Source organism: Eubalaena glacialis, chromosome 12 (assembly GCF_028564815.1).
Source record: "Eubalaena glacialis isolate mEubGla1 chromosome 12, mEubGla1.1.hap2.+ XY, whole genome shotgun sequence".
Classification (NCBI taxonomy): domain Eukaryota; kingdom Metazoa; phylum Chordata; class Mammalia; order Artiodactyla; family Balaenidae; genus Eubalaena; species Eubalaena glacialis.
Window position 1 is genome coordinate 105350638 of NC_083727.1, and position 17368 is coordinate 105368005.

The 17368-nt window shown below is 39.5% G+C and overlaps 1 protein-coding gene across 25 annotated transcripts in view; it reads right to left on the bottom strand.

Moving 5' to 3' along the window:
• Positions 1 to 17368, bottom strand: part of SNAP91 (synaptosome associated protein 91) — a 159025-nt gene that overhangs the window by 29585 nt on the left and 112072 nt on the right. For 7 of the 25 annotated variants that reach the window (XM_061207580.1, XM_061207577.1, XM_061207581.1 and 4 more), the window contains 8 exons: positions 16974 to 16988; positions 16657 to 16824; positions 10557 to 10664; positions 9645 to 9908; positions 9328 to 9405; positions 9096 to 9167; positions 8590 to 8673; positions 7205 to 7288 (listed from right to left, as the gene is read on the bottom strand). The exons of 1 other annotated variant lie outside the window; for it this stretch is intronic. In XM_061207580.1, coding sequence (XP_061063563.1) covers positions 7205 to 7288; positions 8590 to 8673; positions 9096 to 9167; positions 9328 to 9405; positions 9645 to 9908; positions 10557 to 10664; positions 16657 to 16824; positions 16974 to 16988 — 873 coding nt within the window. The remainder of the gene's footprint in view (positions 1 to 7204; positions 7289 to 8589; positions 8674 to 9095; positions 9168 to 9327; positions 9406 to 9644; positions 9909 to 10556; positions 10665 to 16656; positions 16825 to 16973; positions 16989 to 17368) is intronic. 17 more of the 25 variants (XM_061207587.1, XM_061207586.1, XM_061207585.1 and 14 more) reach the window with 11 other exon arrangements.

Sequence of the window (17368 nt, forward strand, 5' to 3'; positions counted from 1 at the left end):
ACCATATTCATTAATTAGCTCTAGCAGTTTTCTGGTGGCAGTTTTAGGATTCTCTATGCATAGTATCATGTCATCTGCTAACAGTGACAGTTTTACTTCTTCTTTTCCAATTTGTATTCCTTTTATTTTTTTTTCTTCTCTGATTGCCGTGGCTAGGACTTCCAGAACTATGTTGAATAATAGTGGTGAGAGTGGACATCCTTGTCTCGTTCCTGATCTTAGAGGAAATGCTTTCAGTTTTTCACCATTGAGAATGATGTTTGCTGTGGGTTTGTCATATATGGCCTTTATTATGTTGAGGTAGGTTCCCTCTATGCCCACTTTCTGGAGAGTTTTTATCATAAATGGGTGTTGAATTTTGTCAAAAGCTTTTTCTGCATCTATTGAGATGATCATATGGTTTTTATTCTTCAATTTGTTAATATGGTGTATCATATTGATTGATTTGCGTATATTGAAGAATCCTTGCATCCCTGGGATAAATCCCACTTGATCGTGGTGTATGATCCTTTTAATGTGCTGTTGGATTCTGTTTGCAAGTATTTTGTTGAGGATTTTTGCATCTATATTCATCAGTGATATTGGTCTGTAATTTTCTTTTTTTGTAGTGTCTTTGTCTGGTTTTGGTATCAGGGTGATGGTGGCCTCATAGAATGAGTTTGGGAGTGTTCCTTCCTCTGCAATTTTTTGGAAGAGTTTGAGAAGGATAGGTGTTAGCTCTTCTCTAAATGTTTGACAGAATTCACCTGTGAAGCCATCTGGTCCTGGACTTTTGTTTGTTGGAAGATTTTTAATCACAGTTTCAATTTCATTACTTGTGATTGGTCTGTTCATATTTTCTGCTTCTTCCTGGGTCAGTCTTGGAAGGTTATACCTTTCTAAGAATTTGTCCATTTCTTCCAGGTTGTCCATTTTATTGGCATAAAGTTGCGTGTAGTAGTCTCTTAGGATGCTTTGTATTTCTGCGGTGTCTGTTGTAACTTCTCCTTTTTCATTTCTAATTTTATTGATTTGAGTCCTCTCCCTCTTTTTCTTGATGAGTCTGGCTAATGGCTTATCAATTTTGTTTATCTTCTCAAAGAACCAGCTTTTAGTTTTATTGATCTTTGTTATTGTTGTCTTTGTTTCTATTTCATTTATTTCCACTCTGATCTTTATGATTTCTTTCCTTCTGCTAATTTTGGGTTTTGTTTGTTCTTCTTTCTCTAGTTTCTTTAGGTGTAAGGTTAGATTGTTTCCTTGAGATTTTTCTTGTTTCTTTAGGTAGGCTTGTATAGCTATAAACTTCCCTCTTAGAACTGCTTTTGCTGCATCCCATAGGTTTTGGGTCGTCGTGTTTTCATTGTCATTTGTCTCTAGGTATTTTTTGATTTCCTCTTTGATTTCTTCAGTGATCTCTTGGTTATTTAGTAACGTATTGTTTAGCCTCCATGTGTTCGTGTTTTTTACGTTTTTTCCCCTGTAATTCATTTCTAATCTCATAGCGTTGTGGTCAGAAAAGATGCTTGATATGATTTCAATTTTCTTAAATTTACTGAGGCTTGATTTGTGACCCAAGATGTGACCTATCCTGGAGAATGTTCCGTGCGCACTTGAGAAGAATGTGTAATCTGCTGTTTTTGGATGGAATGTCCTATAAATATCAATTAAATCTATCTGGTCTATTGTGTCATTTAAAGCTTCTGTTTCCTTATTTATTTTCATTTTGGATGATCTGTCCATTGGTGTAAGTGAGGTGTTAAAGTCCCCCACTATTATTGTGTTACTGTCAGTTTCCTCTTTTATAGCTGTTAGCAGTTGCCTTATGTATTGAGGTGCTCCTATGTTGGGTGCATATATATTTATAATTGTTATATCTTCTTCTTGGATTGATCCCTTGATCATCATGTAGTGTCCTTCCTTGTCTCTTGTAACATTCTTTATTTTAAAGTCTATTTTTTCTGATATGAGTATTGCTACTCCAGCTTTCTTTTGATTTCCATTTGCATGGAATATCTTTTTCCATCCCCTCACTTTCAGTCTGTATGTGTCCCTAGGTCTAAAGTGGGTCTCTTGTAGACAGCATATATATGGGTCTTGTTTTTGTATCTATTCAGCAAGCCTGTGTCTTTTGGCTGGAGCATTTAATCCATTCACGTTTAAGGTAATTATCGATATGTATGTTCCTATGACCATTTTCTTAATTGTTTTGTGTTTGTTTTTGTAGGTCCTTTTCTTCTCTTGTGTTTCCCACTTAGAGAAGTTCCTTTAGCATTTGTTGTAGAGCTGGTTTGGTGGTGCTGAATTCTCTTAGCTTTTGCTTGTCTGTAAAGCTTTTGATTTCTCCATCAAATCTAAATGAGATCCTTGCCGGGTAGAGTAATCTTGGTTGTAGGTTCTTCCCTTTCATCACTTTAAGTATATCATGCCACTCCCTTCTGGCTTGTAGTTTCTGCTGAGAAATCAGCTGTTAACCTTATGGGAGTTCCCTTGTATGTTATTTGTTGTTTTTCCCTTGCTGCTTTCAATAATTTTTCTTTGTCTTTAATTTTTGCCACTTTGATTACTATGTGTCTCGGTGTGCTTCTCCTTGGGTTTATCCTGTATGGGACTCTCTGCGCTTCCTGGACTTGGGTGGCTATTTCCTTTCCCATGTTAGGGAAGTTTTCGACTATAATCTCTTCAAATATTTTCTCGGGTCCTTTCTCTTTCTCTTCTCCTTCTGGGACCCCTATAATGCGAATGTTGTTGCATTTAATGTTGTCCCAGAGGTCTCTTAGGCTGTCTTCATTTCTTTTCATTCTTTTTTCTTTAGTCTGTTCCGCAGCAGTGAATTCCACCATTCTGTCTTCCAGGTCACTTATCCGTTCTTCTGCCTCAGTTATTCTACTATTGATTCCTTCTAGTGTAGTTTTCATTTCAGTTATTGTATTGGTCATCTCTGTTTGTTTGTTCTTTAATTCTTCTAGGTCTTTGTTAATCATTTCTTGCATCTTCTCAGTCTTTGCCTCCATTCTTATTCCAAGGTCCTGGATTATCTTCACTATCATTATTCTGAATTCTTTTTCTGGAGGGTTGCCTATCTCCACTTCATTTAGTTGTTTTTCTGGGGTTTTTTCTTGTTCCTTCATCTGGTATATAGCCCTCTGCCTTTTCATCTTGTCTATCTTTCTGTAAATGTGGTTTCTGTTCCACAGGCTGCAGAACTGTAGTTTTTCTTGCTTCTGCTGTCTGCCCTCTGGTGGGTGAGGCTATCTAAGAGGCTTGATGGGAGGCTCTGGTGGTGGGTAGAGCTGACTGTTGCTGTGGCGGTCAGAGCTCCGTAAAACTTTAATCCACTTGACTGTTGACGGGTGGGGCTGGGTTCCCTCCCGGTTGGTTGTTTTGCCTGAGGCAACCCAACACTGGAGCCTACCCGGGCTCTTTGGTGGGGCTAATGGCAGACTCTGGGAGGGCTCACGCCAAGGAGTACTTCCCAGAACCTCCGCTGCCAGTGTCCTTGTCCCCACGGTGAAACAGAGCCAGCCCCCGCCTCTGCAGGAGACCCCCCAAAACCAGCAGGTATGTCTGGTTCAGTCTCCCCCAGGGTCACTGCTCCTTCCCCTGGGTCCCGATGCACACACTATTTTGTGTGCGCCCTCCAAGAGTGGGGTCTCTGTTTCCCCCAGTCCTGTCAAAGTCCTGCAATCAATTCCCACTAGGCTTCAAAGTCTGATTCTCTATGAATTCCTCCTCCTGTTGCCGGACCCCCAGGTTGGGAAGCCTGACGTGGGGCTCAGAACGTTCACTCCAGTGGGTGGACTTCTGTGGTATAAGTGCTCGCCAGTCTGTGAGTCACCCACCCAGCAGTTATGGGATTTGATTTTACTCTGATTGCGCCCCTCCTGCCGTCTCACTGTGGCTTCTCCTCTGTCCTTGGACGTGGGGTATCCTCCTTGGTGAAGTCCAGTGTCTTCCTGTCGATGATTGTCCAGCAGCCAGTTGTGATTCTGGTGCTCTCGCAAGAGGGAGTGAGAGCACGTCCTTCTACTCTGCCATCTTGGTTAATCCTCTCTCAAATTCCTACTTTGAACCTGATGGCAGTTGTGGACTTCTTTGTTATCCATGATTAGGCTCATTTATCTTTTAAAATAATGTTCCTCTTTATTTCAATAGCCTGTGGACTTAGCTGATCTATCTCCACAGACACACACACAGGTATAACCCAGGTGCTAAGCTTCACTGCAAATTACTGTAACACAGGGCCCCAAATATTTGTCTTATCACTGATATTCATCAAATAAAGATGTCTAGGCAATGTGAAAACTCAGAATAGCCACTGTCAGCTAGATTACCTATACAACTATGACTGTGATTTTATATTGTATATATTTGCAGGGTTTGTGTTTATTCATTTTTTGGCTAGGAAAGTTGCTTCTGGTTCATAAGATAGAATTATATTAATGGTCCATGATATTCTTCACTGAAAACATGGCTTCTTGCTATTTTGTTACTTGAGCAAGCGTGAAAAATGTTTTTCTATAAGCAAAACAGAAGTATGAAAAACCGGCCCGAATAATTAAGACCTGGAGAAATTAGAAGTAATTTAAAATTTCCTATATCAGGCTATTAGGTGAAAATTTCTTACATCAGGATATTGGCCCATGCCAAGTAAATCAGACACAGAAATGTACAAACTCAATTTCAAGAAATATTTGGAAAGCAAACTAGACATTAAAACCCATTTATACCTATTTATATTAAAAAGTTAATTAATTTAAATAGGAAAAAAATAGAGAAAAACATGTACACAAAAATACCTTTCCCATCACTGAAATAATCACAAGAAGATGTGGTGGAAAAGGGGGGAAGGGCACAGTCAACAACACCTATGTAAATGACACTGTCACTTTCAGCACTGATTTCTCCTCTTTTCTACCCCATTTTATTAAGATTTCTGGATGGACAACAGAGTTGAGTAATCTAAGCTTGCTTCTAGTGAAGGGACCTGACTTGCACTTTCTGTGCACTTCCCCCGTGGGACCCATCCATGTAACAAGCTGAGCAGTGGAGGCTCAGCTACCTGCTCTTAGACTCAGCAGTAGATGACAGAACCCTTCCTGCTCGTTGCAGGTGTAGTTGAGTTCCATCTCATCTCCCAGGATCAAATCTCTCAGCTCTGTCACTGACATCTGACTTGGCACTGGAAGGGAACAGTGGCTTTCCCCACTGGCCTCTCTGCTCCTGTTTCTAGTGTACCTGGCTCTTTTGGAAACACAGCATCTCAGGTTCTAGCCCTGGAAGCACAGAGAGCCCAAACAAATTGGGGACACTGGAGAAGATGACATGGCTTTGCAGCGCTGGATGTGGTCAGCGGTGGCTGATCACTCTGCCAGGCTTCTGTCTGGCAGGCTTCAAACCCCTTGCTGGGGTCTGTGGCAGGATGGGGGCTACCCAGAGAGAAAGACAGACTTCTTAGAATTTTGCAAAAAGCTGGAACGTTTGATTTCATGTGCTACCACAAGCTTAATTATAACTTCAGAGCAAAAGGTTTATAATTAGCAACCTCATGTAAAAATTGACAAGGTCATTTCCCCCAAATATGCTATTTCTGTGGCCCGTTAAAATCCTTTTGCTGAACCTTGAAAACATGGATTAAGTTTACTGGTTTAGTAAGAGCTTCAAAGTTACTGTGACCGATTTGAAGCTGTTATGAAGACTACCTAGGTTAGGAGAAAAGCCAGGCAAGGTAGTATTTTTTTCCCCAAGTAACCAGCTGTGGTCTGTGTTAAGTGTACTGCCTCTTATATTTGTAGCTTCCAAAGTCCACAGTGACGTCACAGTGGAACCCTGGCTCTTCACCCTTCAGGAAAATATCGGTTGGCAGTTACTGGTTTGAAGTGGATTCAGAAAACAAGAGTGTCATGTTTAACCAGGGTAGTCTGGAGAGAATGGGAAAGATGCAAAAGAAATGCTATTGCCCCTGGGAAAGACTGTTAAACAATCTATCTGAATGATAGAAGGAAAGGGTAACAGCTGGGCTGTGATGACACCTCCAGACTCTGGACCTTGTGTCAAACTTCCTACAACTTGGAAAGCTGATGAGGGTCCTTTAACGAGGTCACTAGTCGTCACTAATCCAAGAACGAATGTTCCTTAGTGTGCTGTTCCTGGTGTCAGGATTGTTCATTACACTAAAAAAATGAGAACTAGTCTCTCAGCCTATCAAGGGCTACCTGGGTAGCAGGGAATTGAAGCTGAGAGACTCCAGACATTGGTGACTTCCTTGTGCTGATGTGAGCCACACTCTCATCAGCCCCTTGCCAACCTTGTGACAAAATGCATCCCTTGCGATGACAGGGGAGGGACATCAAAGCTGCATCTGAGTGTCTGTGGCCTCGGCGATGCCACTGCCGTACCTCCTGTTATGTACCCTTCTAAGTCAAGTCAGAGCACGGTAAACCAGCAGCGTCTGCTGAGATGCTGTTGACTGAGAACTTGAACCTGAAACTTACTACTGTGGTCTGACAACTGGCAAATGCTTTGCTTGTAACAATATAATAATGTCTAGGTCTAGCTATCATTAAGCACACTTTGATTGGTCCCAAGGAAAACTATTAGTTGGCTTTTACTATCTTTGAGTCGTTGAAATGTTTCCTGTTATTCTATCTATCCCATCCTGGCAATGAGCAATAATCCTAGGCACCTTGTGCCAATCTACTTCACACTATGGCCCTGTTGAACTAGGATCACTCCAGGGGTTTTCAGATAGGAGAATGATCAGTTATTTTACAGTGACATATAGGTAGCAGCGGCTTCAACCCAATGGTGGAACTCTGTAACAGTTTCTCATACTACAGAACCAACTGTCAAATATCACGGTACTTTTCCCCATAAATTCCTTAAAAAAAAAGGTGGGCATGGGCAATACAAGATAAAAATTGCTACATAAGCACATTACCTCCTTAATAAACAAAAAAGGATGTGCTAACTGAAAGTAACGCATATTAAGAGCATCCAAGGAGCCACAGGGGTGGCTTGTGTATAGCTGTGATTTTAAGACCAATTTCATCAAATCCTGGGAAATAATCAACCTTCTATTACACAATGTCTTGTTTTTCAGTTTCATGTCTCAAAAGGGAAAGAAAACATGCACCTTGAAATTTATATAATATCTGTTACTTATGAAAATATATCCAAACTTAACTTTAACAAAACACCATTTTATGTTAATGTAATTAATTACCAGCTAGTAGGTCTGCCGATGCTGACGAGCTAGAAGCAGCCTGAGATGCAGGTTGGGGTTCAGAAGCACTACTTCCAAATGCATCTACCCATTATCCATTATGCAGCAAAAAAGTAAAAGAGTGTAAACAGTAAGTACAGTAAGTAAGGGAAGTGATTTTCTGAGAAATGCACAGACATGACACTCTGTGAGGTAAGCCTGTCTCCTGCGGATGTGTTAAATGACTTAGTGGACTGAATTACGCTCTGACCAGTTTATTCTCTCAAAAGATGAGTTCTAAGCTATTTAAGAATTAACATCTCTTTGTAAGAGTAGGAGAATTCTTTTTCTTTTTCTTTTTTTAAGAATAAAACTTTGGGACTAAATTCTGTAAATTCTAATTCCTATCCAAACAGGATCAAAGTTTTTAAAATTTTTGCCCAAAGGTAAAACGAAAGAATCTTCCCACTTAGAACTCTATTAAATAAAATTTAACAAACTTAATTCAAACAGCAGCAGCCCTACTTGTACATATATATTAAATTTCAGTGTTTATTTGCACAAGTTTTGAGCCCCTGAATGTCACAGACTGTGACATCTTTGTACCCCATGTACCCATCATGGCACATGCCATGATGTGTCAATGTACTATAGGTACTCAGTGCGGGTTTAATTTGCTAAGGATGGTATTTTACCCCATAGCATACACATTTATAGACATTCATGAAGAAATCACTTCAAACCTGGACTTTTCCCTATAAATTTACTGCTAATAGAAGACTTTGAATGTATCATCCAAATGAGTAGTTCAAGAGTTAATTCAGTACATCTGCCTATCTTCTGATAACACACAGGAAAAGGAAAATGCATTTAAATCAGTGAAACATCTTCCAGTTCTCTGGGAGGATTTAGAAACATTAAACGCAACATAAATAAACCCTATAGAATAATGTATGACATCTAGAGCTTATGCTTTCAGTTCTGACTAGCTCATGTCTTTTCAATTCTGAATTATCTATGTTTATATTGCTTTTAAGAGCTTAGAAATGTTGATTTAGCCTTAGATCAGGATCACTAAGGAAGAGCAGTAAAAGGAAATTCCAATCAGCTGATTCTACATTAGGACGAACAAAAAGTTAAAAACACAAAGACTTCAAATGAAAAGACTTCAAATGAAAAATGATCTGGTTTTGTTAGGACATGCACTAAAAAAATATGATGAACTGACAAGCATGTAGATGATGATGACAAATGGAAAAGATCTTAACATAAGTTTACATTTAAAAGATGGAAGTAACTTCACATAGTCAAAAGAAAAAAGACGAAGTATCATGAAATAGAAGATCTAAAAACTATTCTGAGGGAAAAAAAGATTCTGTGAGTGTTGAAGGAGGAGAGATACGCACCCCCAAAAAGGTCTATCACACCTGAAGAATCCACCTTTGCTGGCGAGGCAGTGGTTGCAGGAGATGGTGCTACAAATGTATCCACTGTAGCAAAGCACAGAACAGGACAAAGTGCATGTCACCCAAAGGAAAATGAAACCATGAGCCTCAACAAACGGCTTCTTGAGATTTCATGTTGAATAGCCCAAAGACTGTAGACAATCTTAACAGTTAAGGAAAAGCCAACAGATTTAAAAATACATACTTTCCAGAAGAAAATAAAACTTTTGACCCCTGAGGTCAGAGGTTTTAGTGTGAAAAAGAGGTTTTCTCTTTTCAATCAGCAGTAGATGTGAAATATTTACCCTCATCAGTTGGGGATGGACACAAAATGAGACTTTTTTATTGTAAAGTGAGTTTTGAGTGTAAAAGAACTCAAGACGAACCCGCGTGTTTTCGCATCCGCCTCTCCACATATGATGCCCACAAGACATCTCGGAAGGCTTCACCTTGGCAAAAGCACTCACCGGATAGGAGGTCAGCAGTGAGAGAACTCTCAGGCACGGGAGAGGCCCCTTGTGGTGGAGAGGAGAAAGCATCTTCCAAAAGTGAAACAAACCAAAACCAAGCAGAGGTAAGTAGAGAGCTGAAATCAAAGTCACAAGTCTAACAAGTGCATTATCACAGGCGAGGACAAAGGGCTTAGTCATGAAAACATCTAGGCAAATCAGTGTAAAGAAAGGGGGGAGTCGGCTTTACCTGTCCCAAACAGGTCTATGCTAGGAGCAGCATCTGGCTTAGGCGCGGGGGCGACTTCGGGAGCAGACTCAAATAAATCTAAGACCAAGAACACACATGCCTTTACTCCACTGGACAAACCCGCCTGAAACAGCATCACTTTCCAGTTGTGCGTGAGCACTCTGGAGGGTTCTGAAACGAGCTGCAAATGGTTGCTGGAGAACCATTTAATGACACAATCACCATGCAGACAGAGGTGTGGATGCAGTACATCACAAGGACCAGAATTCAATCCACCAGGTAGAAAGAGTTCAACGACAATGACAAAAAAAAATTACCACCAAAGATATCTAGAGCAGGAGGAGCGGTGGTGGTGGCGGCGGAGGTGGTGGCAGTGGTGGCAGCAGCAGCTGTGGTGGCAGCGGTAGTGGCAGCGGCGGCAGCTGCGACGGCGGGAGCAGGAGAAGGAGCGGTGGCGGGAACCGGAGGGGCTGTGCTAGCTGTAGGGGTAACTACAGGAACACTGGTCTCAGGTGGCTTCATTGCAAAGAGGTCCAGCTCGGGTGCAGCCTCTGCACGACCTTCAGACGGGGCAAAGGGGTCTTGGGGAAAGGAAAGCGGAGACACATACAGCATCAGTAAGGAAAGAGACAACAGAGAGGCGTCAAAACTATAGGTACGAGACACCTGGCACAGATATTCACATGTGAGAGCTAGGCATTAGGCGGCCTGCTTTGAGCTACTACCCTATTAGCAGGGGTCAGTCATTAGGATGTTTTTCTAAAGAGAAAAGAAAATGTAGTAGGCACCACGAAGTTCAGAAACGGAAACACTTCAGAGTATTGTCAGATTAGCCTACAGTCTAGGATCAGAGACGGTTATTCAAATCCTTACTTTAATCTGGTCAATTTGGTAGCTTGGAAAATTCATGAAAACATGCCTACATATTGGAACTCAGTGTTACAAAAGAGTACAATACAGCATTAGAGGGAAACAAACAAACAAAAAAACATTAAGAGGGCATACTTGCAATGACAAAAATTGTCAATCTTGAGAAATTGTCAATTTTGATAAGGATGCCCTTCGTTTTCTTAATGTTTTTAAGTGCCCGCATTCTTTATTCCGTTACGATGAGTGATACTTTATACTCAGAAGAAAGCAAAATTAGAAACACATAGGGCCAAGTCTAGCTACGGGAGTTTCACATCAGGACAGAACGACAACAGATGGGCTCAGGACTGGAAACCCACCGTTTCCTGAACACGCATCAAGCGCCGCGGCTACAGGGGTTGGGGGTGGTGGCGCAGTGGCCCCTTCGGATGCTGCAGGGGCCTCCCCGGGAGAAGCTGCAAAGGCATCTTGGGTGCAGGTTTTAAAACAACAGAAATGAAAGGGACAAAAAGAGAAGAAAAATATAGTAAAAGAACCAAGTTAAATTGCAAAGAAGGCTCCCTTATACAACATGAATTGCTTCAAACGCATTTTTATGGCCCATGCACTGTTGGCGGTCACAAGACAATGACTCTTGGTGCCCCTTCATGTTGGTTACATGCAAGTGGTACAGTGTTGATCCTGCTGAGGCCTGCGAGGATCCAAAAGGTAACAAGATTCTCATTGTATAAGGGCTCTGAGAAGCATGTTTTATGTATCATTACAAAGCAATAGATGTGAAAAATAAAACACAAAAATAACTTCATTATGCAATTTAAGACATTGATCTTTCATGTCCAGGTAGTATTTATATACTATGTTACTATGATGTCTCTGACTAGTGGTTTCTAGCAAACACGGATATCTTCTTTAAGCCCAATAAAATTAAATACATGATGATGATGTAAACAATTTTAGTTTACATGTCCTTTTATAGTCTACTACAGACGAAATTACACTGTTAACATGAAAGGTATACTAAATGTTCATAAAAGTTAAATCTTCACTATCCCTGAAAAACATTTTCAGATACAACCAAGGATTTGTTTTAAAGAACTAAAGAAAAAAAATTAGGAGATGACACCATAATGCCTTTATTTTGACTTAAATTTATAGCTGTTTTCAAATACTGCATTGCTCCAGTTATTTGGACAATGATCCATTTTCAACAGATTAAAAATGTAGCTTCATGTTTTAAGACTACAAGTGTATAACTATCTATAGTAGATTATAATAATATACAGTGGATCCATTAACATGCAGGCAGCCTCCATTTATAAATGTCCAATTTATCAATGGCTGATGTGACAAATGATTCCCAATATGTTTCTGTCAACACACCATGTTAATTATGGTAAAAAAAAAAAAAATCCTGGAGCTTTCAAAGAAACCCTTTAGTTCCAAAGTACAGAAGGAATGAAGCCATCATAAATATGCCTTGCCTAGAAGAAATTTCTGGAAGGTAGGGACCAACAAGAACCTGCCACTGACCTGCTAGATTTCCGATCCTAAAATACCACCTTCTGCAATATCGACCAGTGTTCCCTAGAACACTGTTCCTCTAGCCATTAAAAAGAATTCGTCAAACATGCTTGGGAAATGCTACACAGTATACCCACTTTCTCAGAGATTTATGTGGTATATTGGGCTGTAGGAAGTCCTGCAGTCGAGACACTTGTTTCTCAGATTCACCCAGCGTGTTCCAAACTGGTCCGAGTATGAGACACATTATGGTAATGTCCTGAAGCCCGGCCTTAACAAACATTAAACATTAGAGACTCGCTTGAGTTAAAAGGTCCTTTACAAAAACACAAATATCCCTAGAAGGGACAATGGGACAATCATATGTTACAGCTTGATTTGATTGCTTCCCACAGCTACACTGAGGGAATATATATATGTTCTGAGTAGAGGTCAGTCAGGGGAGAGGCTGAATAATAATAATGGAGTAGGAAAAACACACCAGGGGATAGGACAGACATACCTCCTCAGATGCCATGTTAAGGATACTATCACAGAGGACTTAGAGCAACTTGAAAGCACTAACAGCTGGGGCAGAAGACCACAAGAAAACTCTAAGAGGAGGTTGGGAGGGCTGAAAATATTTTGCCACAGGTCAGGTCTGTTTTCTTTCTTTTCATTCTTAGAAAATTTGGAACTGAGGGTAATGCCATTGGAAGTAATAGAAACAGTAATAGCAGTCACTATTTATGTGCCAGTCGCTGTGTAAATATTTTATTTGCGTTATTAAATTTAATTCCTACAACTTTCTTGTGATATAGGTTTTATCATCTCCACTTTGTAGATAAGAGAACAGAAACTTGTAAAGTCTGAGGATGTGACCAAGGTCCGGCAAGTGGCAGAGTCAGGATTTGGCTGTAAGTTGTTTGATGGAGGTTTGGGTGTTTGACCACTCTACTGTTATGAACTGTGCCACATTCTACTATACTGTTCCCTCCTTGCAGGATGGAATAAGCACCAGTTATATCAGTGCTAGAGTTCAAACAAATATTCACAGGCTGGCCCCCTTAATTATCATTTCTGAGTACATAGGTGAAACCCATATTTGTAGCTATATCTTTAGGAGAGGTGGTGTCCCTCCATCCCCAGTCAGCAAGACATCTCCTTTTAATGCTTCTCTGAAACTAAACATTGTAAACTTAACTCATCAACTGTCAACACTTCTCTTAAACAAAGGAGCCCCAGCTGCTCCAGCCCCCAGCTGCTAAGTCTTCCCAGGCCATTTGATGGAGATGTGAACAAGTGAGACTGGATGATCCCAGCCCCACAGCCACTGTCTGACTGTAGCCACGAAAGGGACCTTGAGAGACAACCGTCCAGCTGAGCCCACTAGAACCCCCGGGACTGTCAGAGATAATAATATAATTTTGATTTTGTTTAAAAAAACAGCAAAACGTCTTAGCTACTCAGCTTTCTTTCATCATCGATGGCAGCATTATCCTTCCAGCACTGAAAGCTAAAGTCATCTCCAATCTAGTTCTCTTTCCCTTGTTACCCATTTGCAGTTCAGGTCTACATTCTGCCAATTACCAACCAGTGCTACTTCCAGGAAATGCATGTTCCTGCTTTTCTACTGTTATGGACTCAGTCCAGCCTTACCCAGCAAACCAGTCTCTGACACTGCTGCAGACTAGCCTTCTCTTCCTTCTGGCAATCTAGGAAGAATTTTCTCCCTCACTTTTTATCATGTGACTGACTACCTTTGTAAAAATTTCTTACTGCTATTGTCTTCTCCAGCCTGAACTTCTCTCCCTGTCTTCTCCAGGCACACACACCATCTTTAAATCACGTACTCGGCACAAAAGTTTCAATCATTCTCAGCGTCTTGAGCTCAAGGGTCACCATTCCAGTTCATTTTCTTCCCCAAAGGTCCCAGACTGTAAGACTGTTACATGAAATCTAGTTGTAGGTGCTTATATTTAGGTATTGGTTTTAAGGAAGATTGATTAACTTGGTTTGTTAACCAGTTTGTTCAAATGAAGTCAGGTTTGGGAGGCAAGTTCTTTGGTTTTCCAGCCACTTGGTTCTGTGCTCACAGCCTACCATCATGGAGGCTTGCACAAATTAACACAGTTGACTGAAAGGGTACCCTGGTGAACATGTACAGGAATTAGCATCAATTTAGCATTGCATTGCTTAGAAAAAAACTGTATTGTTACAAACTAACGTGCTGTTGTTAGTAGAGTTTACATCAATGAAAAACAGAATGCTTTTAAGGATTTTGTGTTTTATCTTTATCAATATCTGTAAGTTTTACTAAATTTTTAAAGCATAACACTGCCTTGCAGTCCTGTTCTGCCTGACCACAGAAGGCAGAAGGCAGATTTCATTTCTTAAAAGTTCCCTTTAAAAAAATAAGCATTTAGTAAATATAATGTTTCTAAAAAATTTTTTTTAATGACTTACATTGAAACGACTAAAACATTATGTGGGTATCAATCTGAGTATCTTAAAATAAGACACTCCGTATTTTTCAAATTTGTAATGAAAATACAAGACTAAAATACATAGAAAAATTTAACATTTCAGTATTTCATATTCCTGAAATTAAACAATTAGCCATTATTCAGAAATTAAAATTCATTAAGCTTCTTTCTAAAGAAATCTACTTAATACTGCTATATATGCTACATAAAACCTCAAAGGGGCATATTTTAAAGTCATATAAATGAAATAACTGGTGTTCTTATTATTCAAAAATTCTACCACTTGACTATTTTAGAGATACAAAATTTTTAAAAAATGGCCACACAACACGACCAAAGAGATTTTAGTTTAAGTTTTAATTTAAAATCTTACCTCTAAATGATTCCTTATAAATCCATAAAGAACACGAAAGAAATCAGGGAGTATCACTGAAAACTACAAGACAGACAGTGACACATATAGATTTCTGAACATAAAGGATAGAGATTTCACAGCTTTCAGAGGCCGGGAGACAGTTTACAGAACTATAAAGATTAGTAAAAATAATTGTGATGAGATTTGCAGATGTCCTCATCTTTACTTATCCTCCAGCCAGATGACTAGAAAGGACATTGGTGAAATTAAAGGAGAGCCTCTATTCTTTGGCATTAAATTATATGATATTCTACAGTACTGACCTTTTAAATTTGTATTTCAGGGTAGAAAGACTGACATCACGAAAATATTTTCAAACATACAGGTTCTTCTGCTTGATGACTGTCGTCAAAGCAGTAATAAATGATTAACACAAACAGCATAATGGCACAAAGAATATTTCCAAGAAATATCTTAGGCAGGACCATGAGAGAAGCAAGATGGAGTTGACTGATTTCTTATAGGCAATTAAGCTCCTTAAAATGGACTGAAAAACAAAAATCTAAATAGATAAAGGAATAGAAATGCTTACGTACAAAATTGTTATCCAACCTGCCCATATTTTCCTTGAATTTTTCTCTTAACATAAGCCTATGAGAAACCATCCATACTCAAGACCAATAATGGAGGTAGGGAGGATGGGGTGAAGAAGTTGGTTTTATAAATTTAAGCTAATACTTTAATTTCTGGTCTCAAAAGTTACAGAGGCATAACTGAAAAACTAACTTTATCTAGTGGATGACTCCTCATAATAAATTATTCAAGAGTATGCAAATTCCTTCTCCTACTTTAAAAAACAAACAAAAAAACTGGATTTCTCCTGTAATAGATTTGGAAGAGCAACTGAATGGCAGTGCAGCAAGGCAGGAGTAAATTCCTCGCATGAAACAGAGGCAATGATGCTGTGTCCCGGTGAGTATTCCTTGTCTTAGACAATGTTGGCAAGCCTCAGAGACTGGGGCATGGCATGTAGCACAGTGGTATGTGACAGTGTGTAAGTGTATGTTCCCACGGGAATACGTTAACACCACCAGAGCCGGCCAAATCTCTCCTGCCCCCACCCCTTATCATTTGCTTCCTCCAATTTCTTTACCATATTCTCAAAATGCCCTCGGAAAGATGTTATACTGTAACGAAGAAACACAAAACTATGACGACTATAACACTGTTCAATGTACACATGTGAAATGAGCACTTCTCCAGGTTTGGACATTAGCACCACTCAAAATGCGAAGATGTAAATAAACTGGTTTCAGATGGTTCATCAGGTCCAGGCATATTATATTGACAGAGTGTAGGATATGTGACTCAAGCTTACAGCTGTAAATCAACTCTGTGTCAGAATTTACATTTGCATGGAAAACATATTTTCAGACAATCATTTCAAAGTCTGATATAAACTGTTTTCAATCAGCGTTGCAAGTGCCGACTCCAATGATCTCTCAAAGTTCTGAAGCCAAAGATGATCCAAGTTTTTGCTTGGACGGAACAAGCTTAAAAAGTTGCAAAAATGGACATATCCCTAAACTCTCTTCAGAGACCTCTAGATCTGAACTCCACTTAGGTGATTTTTTTTTTGTCCTAAATCTTAAAAAATAACTTAGGCCAGGATTTCTCCTCCCATTTTCCCCAAACATTTTTTTTTCTCAGCTAGTTCAAATCTAAAAAAATTCCAAAAAGCCAATTCTAAATATGATAGAAAGATCTGGTACCACTCTGATAGATACTGCAGGGCTGGAGCATATACGGGACAAGAATTCTAATAGCAACTTAAATCCTAACTTCGCAAAAAGTAGAAAATTGAACAGGTCCAAAGCATTTGCAACCTTTGCTCTATAATCACTAAAATTAAAGGAATATGAAGTTGACAAATTGAGCAAAGATAAATATATACGAATAAACATTTTAAAAGTACTTAAACACTCTGCCATGCATGTTCTATCATGTTCTATCTATCTGCCATGTTCTATCATGTAAAAGATTTAAAATGCTTTAACACTGCGGTAATTTTAGCAATCCTGGAAGGAAAATGAAAGAAAAGTGATGTGACTGACTAACCTCCAAAGAGATCCACTTCAGCAGTGACAGCAGTGACAGTTGTAGTAGTTGAGGCAGAGGTTGAAGTAGTTGCAATTTCAGCAGTTGTAGCAGGAGGAGTAGGTTCTGGTGCAAACGGATCTGAAATCTGTGCTTCGGAGGGAACAGAGGAAAGTGCAGCCAGAGAATCTATGTTGCACCAGAGACAGAGAACAAATGGAAGAGAAGAAAAAGGAAAGGACAAAAGATATACCAGACTCCAAATGATCAAAGTGAGGACAGTTATTAAGATATGGAAGTCTCTTGAAACAGAAGTTTACAAATAAAGTTTTACTCACCCTCTCCCAAGAGGTCTATCGATGTCCATGGGTCAGCATATGAAGAAATAAGAGATAAAGCTGAAACTTTCAACCACACCAATGTCCAAGCAGGGTGAGGCACTAACTGAAGAAATTTTACCTTTATGTACCTTTCTGGACCATTTGAAATTTTAAAAATAAATGTATTACCTATTATTATCATGGAACTTTTGAGCCAGAAGGGACCTTAGAGATCCTCTAGATCAACTTTCCAACTTCATAGATGGGAAAACTGAGAGCAAGGGAGGTCAAGAGACTTACCTTAAGTTAGGTCTAAACAACTTTGACAAACTCAATTGATTTCTTATCAGATTTACCATTTCATCTGCTTTGGTTGATTTCATTATACTGTAATTGTCATTTCTGAAGAAACC